Source organism: Sarcophilus harrisii, chromosome 2, assembly GCF_902635505.1.
Source record: "Sarcophilus harrisii chromosome 2, mSarHar1.11, whole genome shotgun sequence".
NCBI classification, from domain to species: domain Eukaryota; kingdom Metazoa; phylum Chordata; class Mammalia; order Dasyuromorphia; family Dasyuridae; genus Sarcophilus; species Sarcophilus harrisii.
Window position 1 is genome coordinate 34,610,244 of NC_045427.1, and position 16,658 is coordinate 34,626,901.

The following is a 16,658-nucleotide window of genomic DNA, read 5'->3' on the forward strand; positions in this document are numbered from 1 at the left end:
GCTTCTGTCCATCATTGATCAATTGAAACTGAATTAGGTCTCTTTGCCAAAGAAATCCACTTCCATCAGATTACATCTTCATACAGTATCGTTGTTGACGTATATAATGATCTCTTGGTTCTGCTCATTTCACTTAGCATTAGTTCATGTAATTCTCTCCAAGCTTCTCTGTATAAATTGAAGATGTCTTCAAATATGGGTATTTGTAGGATACAAGTACACTTAAATTATCAATATTCAACAAAGAGGTACATCTTTCCTAATTCACAGTTAACTGAAGAACATGGGACACATAAGAAAGCACTTTACTTTTTGTTTGTTCATTAACCAAAATACCTCACCAGTTTTTTATTCAGTGTAATGGTGCTTTGCTTTTCCTTTTACAAGGAGGGTTGCATACATTAAAATCATTCAAAATTGTTTGATAAATATAATTGGAAATAACGCTGTTCAGTGATGCTCTGATCCTAAATATCATATGGATATTTGACAGTGGTCATTGGCACTATGATGGAGACCCAGTGTAGAGTCTAAGAAACTAGGCATTGACCAACACTAAACACCAGACCAAGATGAAGTTCATGATTTGGACATAAAGGGTGATACTATAAACAACTTAGGAGAATAAGGGATAGTCTAACTCTCAGATTTATGGAGAAGGAAGGAATTTATGGCCAAAGAAGAGTTAGAGAGAATTGTGAAATATAGAGTGGATGATTTTGATTGTGATAAATTTAAAAACTTGTTGTGCAAACAAAACTACTGCAGCCCAGATTATAAGGGAAGCAGTGAAATGAGAAAAATATTTCATATGTAATGTTTTCTGAAAAAGGCTTCATTTCTAAAATATGTAAAGAATTGATCAAATTTATAAGAATACAAGCCACTTCCCAATTGATTAATGGTCAAAGGACATGAATAGTCATTTTTCAGATAAAATTGAAGCCACGTCTATTCATATGAAAAAATACTCCAAATCATTAATTAGAGAAATGCTTGCATTTCTTTCTTGCATTAAAAGAACATTGAGGTACCATTTCATATCTCTCAGATTGAATAAAATGAAATGAAATTAATGATAAATGCTGGAAGGGATGTGAGAAATCTGAAACACTAATACATTGATGGTGGAATAGTGTGAACTGATCCAAACATTCTAGAGAGTAATTTTGTAATTTGGCCCCAAGGTTATGAAAATGAGCTACCCTTTGACCCAGCACTGTCTGTAACCCAAAGGGATCATCATAAATGGAAAATAAACCACATGTTCAGAAATGTTTGTAGCAGCCCTTTTTGTAGTGGCAAAGAACTAGAAAATGAATGCCTGAATAAATTGTTCTGTCAGTGTAATGGAATATTACTATTTGATGTGAAATGATGGAACAGGCTGATTTCAAAAAAGCTTGCAAAGCCTTACATAAGCTGATGCTAAATGAAATGAGTAGAACTAAGTGAGCATTGTAGAGAATAACAAGATTATGTGATGATCAACTGGGATGGACTTGGCTCTTTTCAACAGTGAAGTGATGGGGCAGTTCCAGTAGACTTGTGATAAGGGAACTATCCACATCTGTTAAAGGCCAGAACTTGAAACAAAGTGCTAAGTCACTAGATGTGATAGAGAGGATGCTTATGTACTTAGTTCACACCTCTAAGAGAGGAGGAACCCACTAAAGGACAGGTCAGCTAGAGACTTCGGGAGATTCACATGTCAGAAACCCACAATCCCACTCTCAGAGGAGAAGTCAAGATTCATTCTAACTAACATCTTTATGCTGGCTAAAGGCTTTGGAGGGAACTAGAGGCTGAAGCTGGAAGAGACAAAGGACTAGCGGCAAGAGCTCTTGGAACCAAGGAGAGAGAGAGGCCTCTAAGAAAGCTAACCATGCTATTGTGAAGGAGACAATAAAGAATTGGACAGCTGGCTGCATTTGAGGTGATTACTACATTGAACTGAAATTAAGACTGCCTCCAGAAACTCCCCAAGAAACCTGCACCAAGAGAGCATTATATTTTAGAGAAGAAAACATTACACACATCGAGAGAGAGAGAGAGAGGATTATGGGGAATGAATATTTGCCAAGCATAGTATTTTCACCTTTTTTTGTAGATGGTTCTTTGCTTGTTTTGCTTTTTTCTTTCTTGTTTTATCCCCCTTGTGATCTGATTTTTCTTGTACAGCAAGATAAAGATAGAAATACATTTAGAAGAATTGTATCTGTTTAACCTATATTGGATTATTTGCTTTCCAGAAGAGGAGGAAAGAGGAAGAAAATTTGGAACAAAACATTTTGCAAGGGTGAATGTTGAAAAATTTCTTTGTATGCCTTCTGAAAAATAAAAAGTTGTCATTTAAAAAGAAATAAAGAAAAGGAAAATTTAAAAACTATATTTCATTTTTTGGCAGTATTTTGAGATCCAAATGTCTCCCTCCCTTCCTCCCCACCCTGCTATGTAGGTGATTTCTAAAGTCTCTTTCATTTCTGAAGCTAAGATCCTGTGATATTTCAGAAATTATTGACATTCCAAGATGTTGCTGTGGAATTCACCCAGGAGGAATGGAGCTATTTGGATCCTGGCCAGAAGGACATGTACAGGGATGTGATGCTGGAGAACTATGAGAACTTTGTCTTTCTTGGTAAGCTAACTTCAGTCATTCACTCAGTATCAAATCTAAGCTGTGAATGAAAGTAAGGTTGCAAGAGTTAAAGGGCAAAGAGCAGGACATGACAGAGTTGGGGAAGTATCCCATGGTAACCTTTAGAAATGGCAGGGAGAGCATCATTTGTGAGCCACTGCAAGGTCAGAGAATTCCATCTGGCCATGGCTGTGGGGAGCTGAGGAGCTTGGCTGAATTTGAATTTGCTGGACAGGGAGGGAGAGTCACACAGATACTTTTTATACAGAGATGCATTGAAATATTTCAGAAATTTTTGAGCAGTTATTGCTCTTCCCAGACAAAAAGTCCTTCGTATAGTTGGAAATCAGCAGTTTCATTCTGCAGCCCTGCAGTCTCCCCTTTCACACTCTGCTCATCCAGGCTTCAGGTTCTCCATAGAGCCCCAGGACAGAGAAGGAAAGACTTCTCCCAGCAGACTAGGAATGGATGAACATGACCCCATCTGTCCTGTGTCTGCACCAAAAGCTCTGTCCCTTCTCTCACATTTAATGAGGAAAATTTACTTCAAGGGTTATTGATGCTTCTCCACTGGCATTTCCAGACATGTCCCTTTTCTGAAGAGAGAGTCCAGGACTGAGTTCTGAGGTATCTTTTGTGTTCTCAGCACTTTACACTTATTTCTCCTTGAGCAGGACTTTCAGTAACTAAACCAAATGTGATTTCTTGGCTGGAGAGACATGAAGACTCCAGGATATCAAGGGAAGAAGGCCCCAGATGCTCTTCTGAGGGTGAGTAATAACCAGGAGGGCAGGGGGTGTAGTCCCCTGGGAGCCAGCCCTGGACTGAAGGAACCTCAGGGTTCTGAGTTCCAATCTGACCCCAGATATGTCCCAGCAGTGAGACCCCAGACAGGTCCCTTAACTTTGTGATTAACCCTGGAGAGAAAACCCTATAAATGTAATGAATGTGGAAGAGCCTTCAGATTTCTGGGAAGCTTTTATTCACATCAAAGAATTCATTCTGGACAGAAGCCTTATAAATGTAATCAATGTGGAAAAGTCTTCAGGCAGAAAGGAGGCCTTAATAGATATAATAGACATGTCCTCTGTGACATGATGTGGAAAAGGAAATGTCAGACTCCTCTGAGATATAAATCTCTGCCAAGAAATCCCTCAAAGGGGCTTACAAAGGGTCAGATGCAGCTGAAATCCCTTGGCCCAGAAATCTGTGCAGAGACAGGACTCACTGCCAGCAAGGAGCTTGTCTGGGTCATTTGAGTGAATTACCTTGGAAATGTTGGGCCTGGAGCTCTCTTTCAAGGTCCATAGGCTTGAGGATTGGAGTTGTGGTTGTCCATCCTGCATTCCTCCAACCTCATTTCATGCAAAGAAATGGTTTTCTACTAAATCTGTCCTTGTATTTCTCTCTAGTCTCAGGAAAACCTGTAATTCTTGTAGCATTCTAACAATATGCTGGGCCCTATCCTTTATTTCTTTGACTGTTTAGTCTTCTCAAATTATTAGATTATTTTTTCTCTTTGAAGAGCCTTTTCTGAGAGATAAAGGTTAAAGAACTTTCAGGTTTAATTAAGTCTGACCTCTATTTTAAAAAATCAGACCATTGCTCCATCTTCTTTCCTGTTTTATCTTCCTTCTAATTGGTCTCATTCTTTTCAGGGACAGATCATATAAAGATGCCATCTACAGCTTCCATCCTCTTCCTCCTTTCCCTTTCCCACCTTGAAATAGTGCTGTCAGCCATTTCATTGATTCATGGGAAGTTGTCTTTAAGGTCATTAGTAACTTTAATAATAACTATAATTAATATACTAGTGGCAGATTTACTAGTGTTTCACTACTGTTTGGAATTTTAAAATTTTAGATGTGAATTAAATTTAAATTTAAAATTTAGGACATGAAAGCAGGCTCTAAGGGTCTGATGTGTTACGAACATAAAGAGACCAGCTTCCTAGTTAGCAGACTGGATTCAGAGCCCCTCTAACACTTACTAAGTGTGACATTGGACTATTCACTTCACCCCTCAATTCTCCTTTTCAATGGAGGCCTTGAGTTTTGTCCATCACTTTGTGACCCTGTTTGGGGTTTTGTAGGTGGAGATCCTGGAATGGTCTACCACTTCCTTCTCCAGCTCATGTGACAGATGGGAAACTGAGGCCAATAGGATTAAGTACCTTGACCAGGGTCTCTTAGCTAGAAAGGGGCTGAGAAGAACTTGAACTCAGGAAGATGAGTTTTCTTGACTAGAGGTTCAGTGCTATGTGCAGTATAGTGGGGACACCTCGCTGTTCAACATTCTAGGCAGCTCTCAAGCTGTAACATTCATAGAAGATGGAAATCTGGTTTGATCTTGGGATTTTCTTCATAAAATCACAGTTTCAATGACTATGTCTTCTTCAGTGTTACCAGAGATCAATTATGTAATCATCTAAAGTTTTAAAATTACTGTTTTCTCTCTGACAATGTAAATGTTTCTTTCCCATCTCCTATTTTTGGGCTTCAGCTCCCTTTTGATCATGTTTCTTCTACCTTGTCCAAATCAGTCACTCTTCTTCAATGGAGAGGACTGAATCTGGAATTGAGTATAAAGTAGTTTTCTTCTCCCCATAATATTGTGCAGTATGCTGATGGTTTTTTGTGTTTCTTTTAGATTCCCCTGTTGAAAAAAGAGAACGTGAAATCAAGGAGTCAACTCCAAAACAATGTATTACTAGCAGAGAGAGACTCATAAAGGATGCTTTCTGGGATTGTAAATTGGGAGAAAATTGGAATCATGACACTGGATTAGAAAGACAGATAAACAACCTGGAAACACTGTCCATGAAGATAGTAGTTAATCGCAGCAAAACTTCATGTAGCAGAGTTTCCATGCTGAAGAACCTTTGTAAGTTTAAAAAATACAAGAAGTTTTATAGTTACCACTCAGAACTTAATCATTACCATAGAGTGTGTTCTCAAGGAGAACCTCATAGGATTAACGAATATGGTGAAATTTTCCACATCAATTCATGCCTTGGTGTACATGGAGGAATTCATACTGGAGTGAAATCTCATGAATTTGGTGAATGTGGTAAGGCTTCCAGCTACAATTCAAACCTTGCTGTTCCACAGAAAATTCTGGAAGAAAAGCCTATAAAACAATGTAATAAAGATAGGAGAACAAATATATCTCAAAGGAGATACATTTGTCATCATAAGAGAATTCCTACTAAAGAGAAACTTTGTAAATGTAATGAATGTGGGAAAGTCTTCAACTTTAAGCAAACTTTTAATAGACACAAAAAAATCCATACTGCAGTAAAACCATATAAATGTAAAGAATGTGGAACAGCCTTAATGTGTAAAAAATATTTTCATAGACATGAGAAAATTCATCCTGGAGAGAAACTCTATAAATGTAAAGAATGTGGAAAAGCCTTCAGTGATAAGAGATCCCTTAATAGACATGAGAAAATTCATCCTGGTGAAAAACCCTATAAATGTAATGAATGTGGAAAGGCCTTCATACGGAATGATCACCTTAAAAGGCATAAGAAAATTCATACTGGAGAGAAGCCCTATAAATGTAATGAATGTGGAAGAGCCTTCAGATTTCTGGGAAGCTTTTATTCACATCAAAGAATTCATACTGGACAGAAGCCTTATAAATGTAATGAATGTGGAAAAGTCTTCAGGCAGAAGGGAGGCCTTGTTTCACATCAGAGAATTCATACTGGAGAGAAACCCTATAAGTGTAATGAATGTGAAAAAACCTTTAGGGAGAAAGGAGGCCTTAATAGACATAAGAAAATTCATACTGGAGAGAAACCTTATAAATGTAATGAATGTGGAAAAGCCTTCAATGATAAGGGACATCTAAATAGACATAAGAAAACTCATACTTCTATGAAATTATAAATGTGATGAATGTGAAAAAGCCTTAAAATGCACGAGAAACCCTAATTTATGTAAGAGAATTCATATTGAAGAGAAACTAACAAAGCAAGGAATGTGGAAAAATGTTTAAGTGGTAAAGAAACTTTAAAACACAAATCTGTACTGCAGGGAAATCCTTTGAATGCAGTGATGTTGAAGCAGACTATAATTGAAATCTAAATTTTCAGTGTAATGAAATTCAGAAAACATTCTTGTACTTCTCAAACTTAAGAAACATCAAAAAAAGTAAGAATGTTATGTTGTGATCCACACTCAGTCCCCTCTCTTTGGGTGTAGATGGCTCTCATCATCGCAAGGTCATTGCAATTGGTCTCAATCATCTCACTGTTGAATATCCACATCCATCAGAATTTATCTTCATATAATCTTGTTGCCGTATAAGATGATCTTCTGCTCATTTCACTTAGCATCAGTTTATGTAAGTCTCTCCGGCCTCTCTAAAATCATCCTGCTGATCATTTCTTACAGAACAATAATATTCCATAACACATGTAATTTCATCTAAAAATTATGGTCATAGACCATAATTTATTCAGCCACTCAGTTTCCCGTTTCTAACCACTACAAAAAGTGCTGCCACAAACATAATTGCACATGTGTCCCTTTCCATCCTTTAAGTCCTCTTTGGGCTACAAGCCCCAAAAAACACAGTTCCAAATTACTCTCCAGAATGGTTGGATTTGTTCACAATTCCACCAATAACATATCAGTCCCAGTTTTCCCATATCGCTTCCAACATTTGTCATTATTTTTTCTTGTCATCTCACTATTTTTGATGTTGTTTGCTTGCATTCTTTCTTTTTTGATCTAATTTTTTTTGTGCAACAAGAGAATGGTATAAATATGTTTACACATATTGGATTTAACATTTTAACATGTATAACATACATGGATCCCATGCCATCTAGATGAGAGGGTAGGGCGAAGCAGGGGAAAAGCTGAAACACAAGGCCAGTGTGTTGGCTGAAACACATTGGTCAAAGTTAAAAAATTATTTGTGTGTATGCTTTGAAAATAAAAAGTTAAAAAAATAAGATACATCAGTTAATTCATCCTAGAGGATAACTAAGTGTAAAGAGTGTGAGAAAGCTTTCAATCAGCAGGAAAACTTAATAGATCCAGTAAAACACATAATGGATAGGCACTTTTTCAGTGTTATTTCTTCTATGTGAAAATGGTTTCATGAATTCAATCAGCTATAATAGATTGGACAGTTATCCAGGATCTGGAAGCTTCTATAATAAAGGATCACAGGGCCTGGAATACCATATTCCAGAAGGGAAAGGACCTGTGGTTACAACCAAAAAATAACTATCAAGCTAAACTGAGTATCTTCTTTAAGGGGAGGTGATGGAGCTTCAATGAAGTAAGAGACTTTCCATCGTTTGTACTGAAAAAACCTGAACTAAACAGAAAATTTAATCTACAATCACAGGACTCAGGAGAAGCATAGAAAAGTAAATGGGGAAAATATATATTATTTAAAGATCAAACCCTTTTATGTTCCTAAATGAGAAAACTATCTGTACTTCTTGAGAACTGTTATCTGTCACTGAGGAGGTAGCACATGGACTGAGGGTGTGCTTGTGAATGGATTCTGATGTGATCAAGTCAAAGAAAAAGACATTAAGGGGTAGGAAAAGCTCTGTCCTGGAAAAAGTTGGATGGTGTGGCACAAGGGGCAATTAGAATACATGAAGAGGCATATAATAGGCCTAGTAAAATTGAGGAAAAGAAAAGAGGGAGATGTTCATTGTCTGAACCTTGATCTCATGAATTTTGGTTCTAAGAGGGAAAAATGTATTCAGTTGGGTATAGAAATCTATTTAACCCTATCCAGAAGTAGGAGGAGAAAGGAAAAGAAAAGGGAGAAGCAGGAAAGAAGGTGGGATAGAAACACTAGGGGAAAAGGTTGACAGATGAAAAGGTAAGGGATGGAGTGGGTTAAAAAACTAAGGGAAGGGGGAGGGGTGATAAGAAATAAAGTAGGTGAGTAAAAAAAAAAAAGACTAAAGGATAGGGTGGGTGGGGAAAGCACAAGTATATACAGGGGAGAAAAGAGGATGGAGAGATACAGAGCTGGCAATTGTGAATGTGAATGGGGTGAACTCTCCCAGTAAATGGAAGCAAACGGCAAAGTAGATTAAAAAGCAGAACCCTAAATATGTTAACAAGAAACACATCTGACACAGAGAAACGCAGATTAAGGGTAAAAGGCTTGAATAGAATTTATTATTGTCCAGCTGAAATTTAAAAAAAAAAAAATAGGGTAGCAATTCTGATCTCTGATGAAGCAAAAATAAAAAGCGAACATATTAAAAGAGATAAGGAATGTACATTTTGATAAAGGGTACCATAAACAATGAAGTAGTCAAAATAGTAAATATCTTATTCCCCCACTGTGAGAAGACAAATATATACATCCATATACATACTCTGTCTATCTCCCCCCCCCCCCCCCCCCCCCTTCTCTCTCATTCCCTGTGTATCCGTTTCTCTCTCTTTGGGCAGAACTGGTGTTGCTGAAGAGCAATAGGGCACCAAGTCTCTCTTATTTTATGGTATATCTGACACTGAGCAGCCATGAAAAGATATCTATCATAGATTACAAGTTATGTTTTTTTATGTAAGTACGCAAGGGGAAAATTGAGTTCAGGGCAGCAATTTCTAGTTTGACATACACATGTGACAAGGTTACAAGATCTTTTTCTTAGCCAAAATAGTACATTTATTTAGAAGAAATAGGCACCAGGAGTGATAAATATGAAATTAATTTGGGAGTGCAATAGGGTTACCAAGGAAAGGACTTTAGAAGAAGCAATAAAAAAAAAAGAAGACATGACATGTGAATATACCACTGACTGGCAGATTAAATCCATTGAAGAGTTTGGTGTACTAACCACAGTTAATTATACTTTGGAGAAAGACAGCATTAAAGGGAAAACTCTAGGAGAAGGGAGATAGAAAATACCTCAAAGCAGGCTTAGTCCTGAAGCAAAGATCTTCATTATAACCACATCTTTTATAGGGGAAATATAATATTGGGAATTTTTAGGGGAGGAGGGGAAATAAAGGAGGGAACAGGGATGTGTACTGAGGTGTCAAGACTACCTAGAAGATACTGAAGAGGTGTGAGGAAGTAACAACTGAGAAACCCTAGGGCCACCTGCCCTTGGGAGTGCCACAAAGAGTGCTGGCTGTCAGAGAACAACAATCTGCTCTTCAGGAAGCGAGTTTCATGATGGGAACTGCTTCACCTTTATTACTCCTCACTTGTACCTCTACCAGATTTTTCTTTTTCCTGTAAAACTGTCTCATTGTTTCTGGCTCTTTGCTAAGATTCCCTTGGAAATTAGCGTGTTGTCAAGCAGCTTATGGACACTAACTGAGGGTGCAAATTCTTGAGCCAAATCTGCAACAATGACTTAGGGATCCTAATCTTGTGGGGTGTCTTCTGCCTGAACATAACAAAGGCAGTCAGGGAAAGCCCTTAAAGTTGTTAATCAAGACAGTCTGGCCACTTTGTGGTTTCTTTAACTATGGCAACAAGACAAGGAAACTAAGTTCTCAGAATGAGAAATGAGTGTTTTATCATTTCCAAAGAAAGGGAGAGAATAAACTGGTTTCAGAATTCACATTAGTTTTAATAACTACCTCTACTGTTTGCTGACATCTCTCCATGCCTACTAGAATTTCCCTTATTCTACAGCTTATGTATAAGGAGGAAAAAGACTTGGCGATAAAGAATATACCATGGAAAGGTGTATAAGTAAAAACTCCAGAGACTGCCACTGTAGACTCAACAAGATGAGAGGAGAGATAAACTGGAAGAAATGTAACTGGAGAGAATAGCTCATTTCCCCCTCGTTTTTTTAGTTTGAATGTGTGGGTCTTTTCTCTTAAAGGATCACGCTTTAGTTCTCAGTGGACTCAACTCAATGATTCCCCTGCTTTTTTCTTGTTTACTTTTGATTATTATTTTTTTCTTGTAAGTAAACCCTAGGAGAAAAAACAAAGACTCTTTTCTGTTGTGTTAATGGAGGAAAAGAGATTGTGTAATAGCTACTAGAACTGATCACTATTTTCATGTCCCTTGCACAGCACAGTGATTAGTGGATGCTCCGTATTTGTGAACTCCCTGGCCATGGAAGGTCAGAGGACTTATCAGATTTCTTTGTAAAACTTTTGTATACCACCAGAAACATATCTTTGTACCTACTTCTTGTTTTCCTCACTTTTATTTCTTTTTGATTCCTGAAGGAGTATATGTATGATCATGCCTCTTATAAGTTTTTCTTTCTTTAACTCTTTCCCTAATTAGTGGTTGTAAATTTTAAAGTATTTACTTACCAGTTGTATTTCCTCTTGTGTGAATTCTGTTCATTCCCTCTGGCCTTTCTCCTTTGAATATCTTTTTGACTTTATAGGTTTGTATGAATTCCATATGAATTTTGCAGTTGAACCTTTTTTAGCTATCCTGTTTTTGCCAAATCATTTCTTCAATTCTTTTGCACTTGTTGATATCAAATCATTGCTTTTCTTTTTCCTTTTAATTAAAACTTTTTATTTTCAAAATACACGTGGATAATTTTTAACAATCGCCCATACAAAATCTTGTATTCTAAATGTTTTCACTTCCTTTACCCCACCTCCTCCCCTAGATGGCAAGTAATTCAATATATGTTAAACATATGGACTATATAATAAATGTATACATATATGTATATTCCATAAATCTCACTGACATTAAAATATAAGTGTATATATATGCATATGTATATATGTAGACATACGTGTCCTATGTTGATGTATGCAAATGTGATTTCAAGTTTCAGAAAGAACAGAAACCACCTTGAATAAATGTAAGCATCAAAAGAAAAAAAAACCTATGAACTAATTATTGCTATTCATATGATACAATGAATATTCAACTTACTTGCCAGAGGCAATACCAGATTATAATATATGCTCATTTATGAAATCTTGCAAAAAAGGATGATAGACACTTATGAGCAGTATCATCTCTTAAGTCACCCCCCAAAAAAGGTCATGGAAGCATAATCAGTTTAAAGTAGGCTTGATAAAATATACAACTAAGCAGTTGTAACTGGTGCATTTTTGGGATGAAAATTGGAGAAGAATAATGGAAAAGATTTCTGAAAATTGTTATATCCCTTATGTTTCACCATTAGACACTTGGAACTGCCACACTCTAACCTCAAAGTAGGATGCTGGAAATAGCACTGAGCATGATAAAGCTGGAAAAAACAGCCATCTTGAACTAAGTTTACATGGAAGTAGTTTGTCAGGAAAATACAAAGCTATAAGAGTTTTTAAGGCTTGATAAAAATAGAGAGATAGTTTCATAAAGATAGGAAAATATTCATGCCTTAATGCATTTTTAAAAACATGACTTGGAGAACATCAATGTTTACTGATCTGTATTGTTCCTCTGTTATTATTAGAGACCTTTTTTAGAACCATCTCTTTATAGATTGAAGGAGTATTTGCAGGAGACAAGTTGACTTACACTATCATTATTCAACAAAGAGACACATGTTTCCTATTTCATAGTTAACTGAAAAATATAGGAAATATAAGATCATAGTGTAATTAATGTTGATTAACCAAAAAACCCTACCAGTTTTCATTCAGTAAAATGGGGCATTACAATTCCTTTTACAACAAAGGTTGCGTACATCAAAATCATTCAAGATTGATATAGCATTAAAAATAACCTTGTTCAAGGATATGAACAGACAATTTTCAGATGATGAAATTGAAACTATTACCACTCATATGAAAGAGTGTTCCAAATCACTGTTGATCAGAGAAATGCAAATTAAGACAACTCTGAGATACCACTATACACCTGTCAGATTGGCTAAGATGACAGGAAAAAATAATGGTGAATGTTGGAGAGGATGCAGGAAAACTGGGACACTGATGTATTATTGGTGGAGTTGTGAATGAATCCAACCATTCTGGAGAGCAATCTGGAATTATGCCCAAAAAGTTATCAAACTGTGCATACCCTTTGATCCAGCAGTGCTACTACTGGGCTTATACCCCAAAAAGATACTAAAGAAGGGAAAGGGCCCTATATGTGCCAAAATGTTTGTGGCATCCCTGTTTGTAGTGGCTAGAAACTGGAAAATGAATGGATGTCCATCAGTTGGAGAATGGTTGGGTAAATTGTGGTATATGAATGTTATGGAATATTATTATTCTGCAAGAAATGACTAGCAGGATGAATACAGAGAGGATTGGCGAGACTTACATGAACTGATGCTGAGTGAAATGAGCAGAACCAGGAGATCATTATATACTTCAACAACAATATTGTATGCAGGTGTATTCTGATGGAAGTGGATTTCTTTGACAAAGAGACCTAACTCAGTTTCAATTGCTCATTGATGGACAGAAGCCCCTACACCAAAAGAAAGAACACTGGGAAATGAATGTAAACTGTTTGCATTTTTGTTTTTCTTCCTGGGTTATTTCTACCTTCTGAATCCAATTCTCCCTGTGCAACAAGAAAACTGTTCGGTTCTGCACACATATATTGTATCTAGGATATGCTGCGACATATTCAATATATATAGAACTGCTTGCCATCTAGGGGAGGGGGTGGAGGGAGAAAGGGGGAAAATCAGAACAGAAGTGAGTGCAAGGGATAATGTTGTAAAAAATTACCCTGGCATGGGTTCTATCAATAAAAAGTTATTATAATAAAAAAATCAATTTTAAAATAAAAATAAATAAATAAATAACCTTGTTCAGTGATGTTCTGGTCCTAAATATCCTTTGGATATTTGACTGTGGTCATTGGCACTCTAATAGAGTACAAGAAACTAGGTGTTGACCAACTGTGAACACTGAAATGGGTTGATGATTTGGACATAAAGAATAATATTATAAACTTAAGAGAACAAGGGATAGTCTACCTCTTAGATTTGTGGAGAAGGAAGGAATTTATAGATAAAGAAGAACGAGGGAACACTGTGAAATGTAGAGTGGATGATTTTGATTATATTAAATTAAGAACTTTTTGTGCAAACAATACTACTGCAGCCAAGATTGGGAGGGAAGCAATAAAGTGGGGAAAATATTTTACGTGTAATGTTTCTGATAAAGGCCTCATTTCTAACATATGTAAAGAATTGACTCAAATTTATAAGAATATAAGCTGTTTCTCAATTGATAAATGTCCAAAGGACATGAACAAATTTTGAGACAAAGAAATTAAAGCCTTTTCTAGTCATGTGAAAAAATGCTCTGAATCATTATTGATTACACAAATTCCAGTTAAAACAACCCTGAGGTAGTATTTCATACCTTTCAGATTGGCGAACATGAGAGGAATTTAATGATAAATGTTGAAAGGTTGGAAAACTGGAACACTAATCTAATACTTTGTTGGTGGAATTGTGAACTGATCCAACCATTCTAGAGAGTAGTTTATAACTGCCCAAAGGCTAAAACATTGACCATACCTTTAATCCAGCAATATCTCTACTGGGTCTATATCCCAAAGAGATCATAATAAAATGGAAAATGAACCATGTGCAAAAAAGCAGCCCTTTTTGTAGTGACAAAGAAAAGCCTGGAAAGATTTATGTAAACTGATGCAAAGTGAAGTGAATAGAACCCAGAGAGCATTGTAGACAGCAACAACAAGTTTATATGATGACCAGCTGTGATAGACTTAGTTCTTTACAGCAATGAGTGATTCAAAGCTGTAGATTTGTGATGAAGGGAGCCATTCACACCCAGAAAAAGGACTACGAAGATTGAATGTGAATCAAAGCATAGTGTTTTCACTTTCTTAGTGGGTAATTGCTTGCTGGGTTTTTTTTTTTTCTTTCTCATTTTTTCTACCTTATGATGGTTTTTTTTTTTTTTTTTTTTTTTTTTTTTTTTTTTTTTTTTTTTTTTTGCACAGCATGATAAAGGTAGAAATATATGTAGGAGAATTGCACATGTTTGGATTACTTGCTGTTAACAGTCGGGGGAAGAAGAAAATTTGGAACACAAGGTTCTGCAAGAGTGAATGTTAAAAAATTTCTTTGCCTGCAATTTGAAAAACAAAAGGCTTATTTAAAAAAGAAAAAGAAAAAGGAAATTAAAAAAATAAAATTTATTTCATTTTTTGGCGACATTCTAAGACTCAAGTGATTCCCTCCTTTCCTTCCAACCCCACATTAGTAGGTGACTTCTAAAGTCTCTTTCATCTTTCAAGTTATGATTCTGTCATGTTTTAGAAATTACTGACATTCCAAGATGTGGCTGTGGAATTCACCCAGGAGGAATGGAGCTATTTGGATCCTGGCCAGAAGGACATGTACAGGGACGTGATGCTGGAGAACTATGAGAACTTTGTCTTTCTGGGTAAGATAATTGCTTTTTAGTCATTCTGTCAGCATATATTTGTCTCTAAGTGAGTACCATGAACTGTGGTAATTACTAGAAGGAGAAAGGTAAAAATTTGACAGGTCCTGCCCTCATGGAGCTTTTATGCTATACAACGAGATCCAAGTATGTCAGTATTTGTCAATATAAAACAAGTCTTTTCCAAAGGGCTGGCAATAGCAGCTGGGGGTTAAGGAAAAGCCTCATTCTAGCTATGGCTTGTGCACATAACTAGGGTTGCAAAAGTTGAAGAGCAGAGAGCAGGGAAAGGCAGAGTTGGGGGAGCATCCCATGGTGACCTGCAGCGATGGCAGGGAGAGCATCACGTGTGAGCACTGCAAGGTCAGAGAGTTCCATCAGGCCATGGCCGTGGGGGGCTGAGGAGCTTGGCTGAATGTGAATTTGCTGGACAGGGATGCCTGTCACATAGAGATGCCCTCAGACCGCGCTGGGACTAGGGCTGTCTAGGGGCAGAGGGGCCTATTAAGCCTGCGCACGGAGTTTCTAGCAATTTCTGCGGGCGATGTTTCACAGCCGCTTCTCTGTGCTGCTTTCCCCCTCCCGCCCAGCTCCCAGCAGAGGAAGCGCCTCGAGGCCAGAGAGCCCCGGGTGGGCGCCCCTCACCCCGCCTAGCCCCTCTTGAAGGCCTCGTGCCTTGCGCGTGCCCTTGCGCGCCCCGGCAGGACTGCATCCCCGAAGGCGGAGAGGAAAGTCCGTTTCCGACGCAAGGCCCGGCTGCCTCTGGGCAGGCGCAGTCGGGGAGGTGTCTGTTTTCGGCCCGTCCCTCTGCCTCAGGAGAATACTGGGGAGACATGTTCCCCTCGAGGGTGAGTGACTGTGGGCGGGAGGCTCCGGCTGGGGCCGCCCAACTGGCGGGAAGGGGCGGAGCTGGGGGAGGGAGGATGGGCCCCCAGGACGCCGGCTCCTGGTTCCGCTCCCTCTTCGGGGTCTGAGACCCAAACGTGGCGGTGGGAGGCCCCGAAAGCTGGGGTGTGAAGGATCCACAGGGACCCGTCTCTTTCGGCAAATGTAGGTTCAGTTAGGACAAGTCTGCGTATTTATGCAGAAAAGGAAGGCGTTCCACGGTCACCGGGAATGGTGAACAAGAAATAGAGTCGGGCAGCGTAGGGGAGACGAGCTCCTCAGCGGGACTCGCTGTTGCCCACTAGGGAGGGAGCCCCCTGGAGGTTGGGGCGGGTCCTGGCAGCCTAAATCCTGAAAGCGACTCAGCCCTGCCAGAGCGGGTTAGCTTTGTGAGAAGGGGGGATGGTAAACATGATGGCGTTAGGGGAGAAACCACTTGGCGTAGGGGGAGGGGAAGGAAAAGACGCCTGGAGGCGGAGGGCCCCGCAGGTCTGAGCCAAGGGAAGGCGGCAGCCAGCGGGGGCCCACGAGGAGGTTTTGTGGGGAAAATTTAACCTCAGGGCCATAACTGGGACTTCTGACCGGCCTTGGGGGAGAGGGGGAGTGCCTGAGATCTCTACAGAGAGTGGCCTGAGCAGGACCTCGCAGTTTGAGACCATGGAGCTGAGCTGATCTCCGTCAGTGCTCCCTCCCTGTTTGCTGCAGGCATCCATTTAATAACACCGTGAGGAGCTCATTATTCCCCGTTGTTCTAACCTGTTAAATCTATGGAAAAGTGGTTTGGGGATCCCCAAACAGAAGAGGGTCTA

At 38.6% G+C, this 16,658-nt stretch overlaps 1 protein-coding gene across 7 annotated transcripts in view; it reads left to right on the forward strand.

Moving 5' to 3' along the window:
• Window positions 1-16,658, forward strand: part of LOC100919647 (gastrula zinc finger protein XlCGF26.1-like) — a 64,411-nt gene that overhangs the window by 33,190 nt on the left and 14,563 nt on the right. Inside the window, exons 3-6 of one of the 7 annotated variants that reach the window (XM_031949865.1) lie at window positions 2,512-2,638; window positions 3,313-3,408; window positions 5,288-5,521; window positions 14,838-14,964. In XM_031949865.1, coding sequence (XP_031805725.1) covers window positions 14,944-14,964 — 21 coding nt within the window. In that variant the 5' untranslated portion in view covers window positions 2,512-2,638; window positions 3,313-3,408; window positions 5,288-5,521; window positions 14,838-14,943. Of the gene's footprint in view, window positions 1-2,511; window positions 2,639-3,312; window positions 3,409-5,287; window positions 6,870-14,837; window positions 14,965-14,986; window positions 15,813-16,658 lie in introns of those variants that run through there. The other 6 variants (XM_031949870.1, XM_031949871.1, XM_031949867.1 and 3 more) reach the window with 6 other exon arrangements.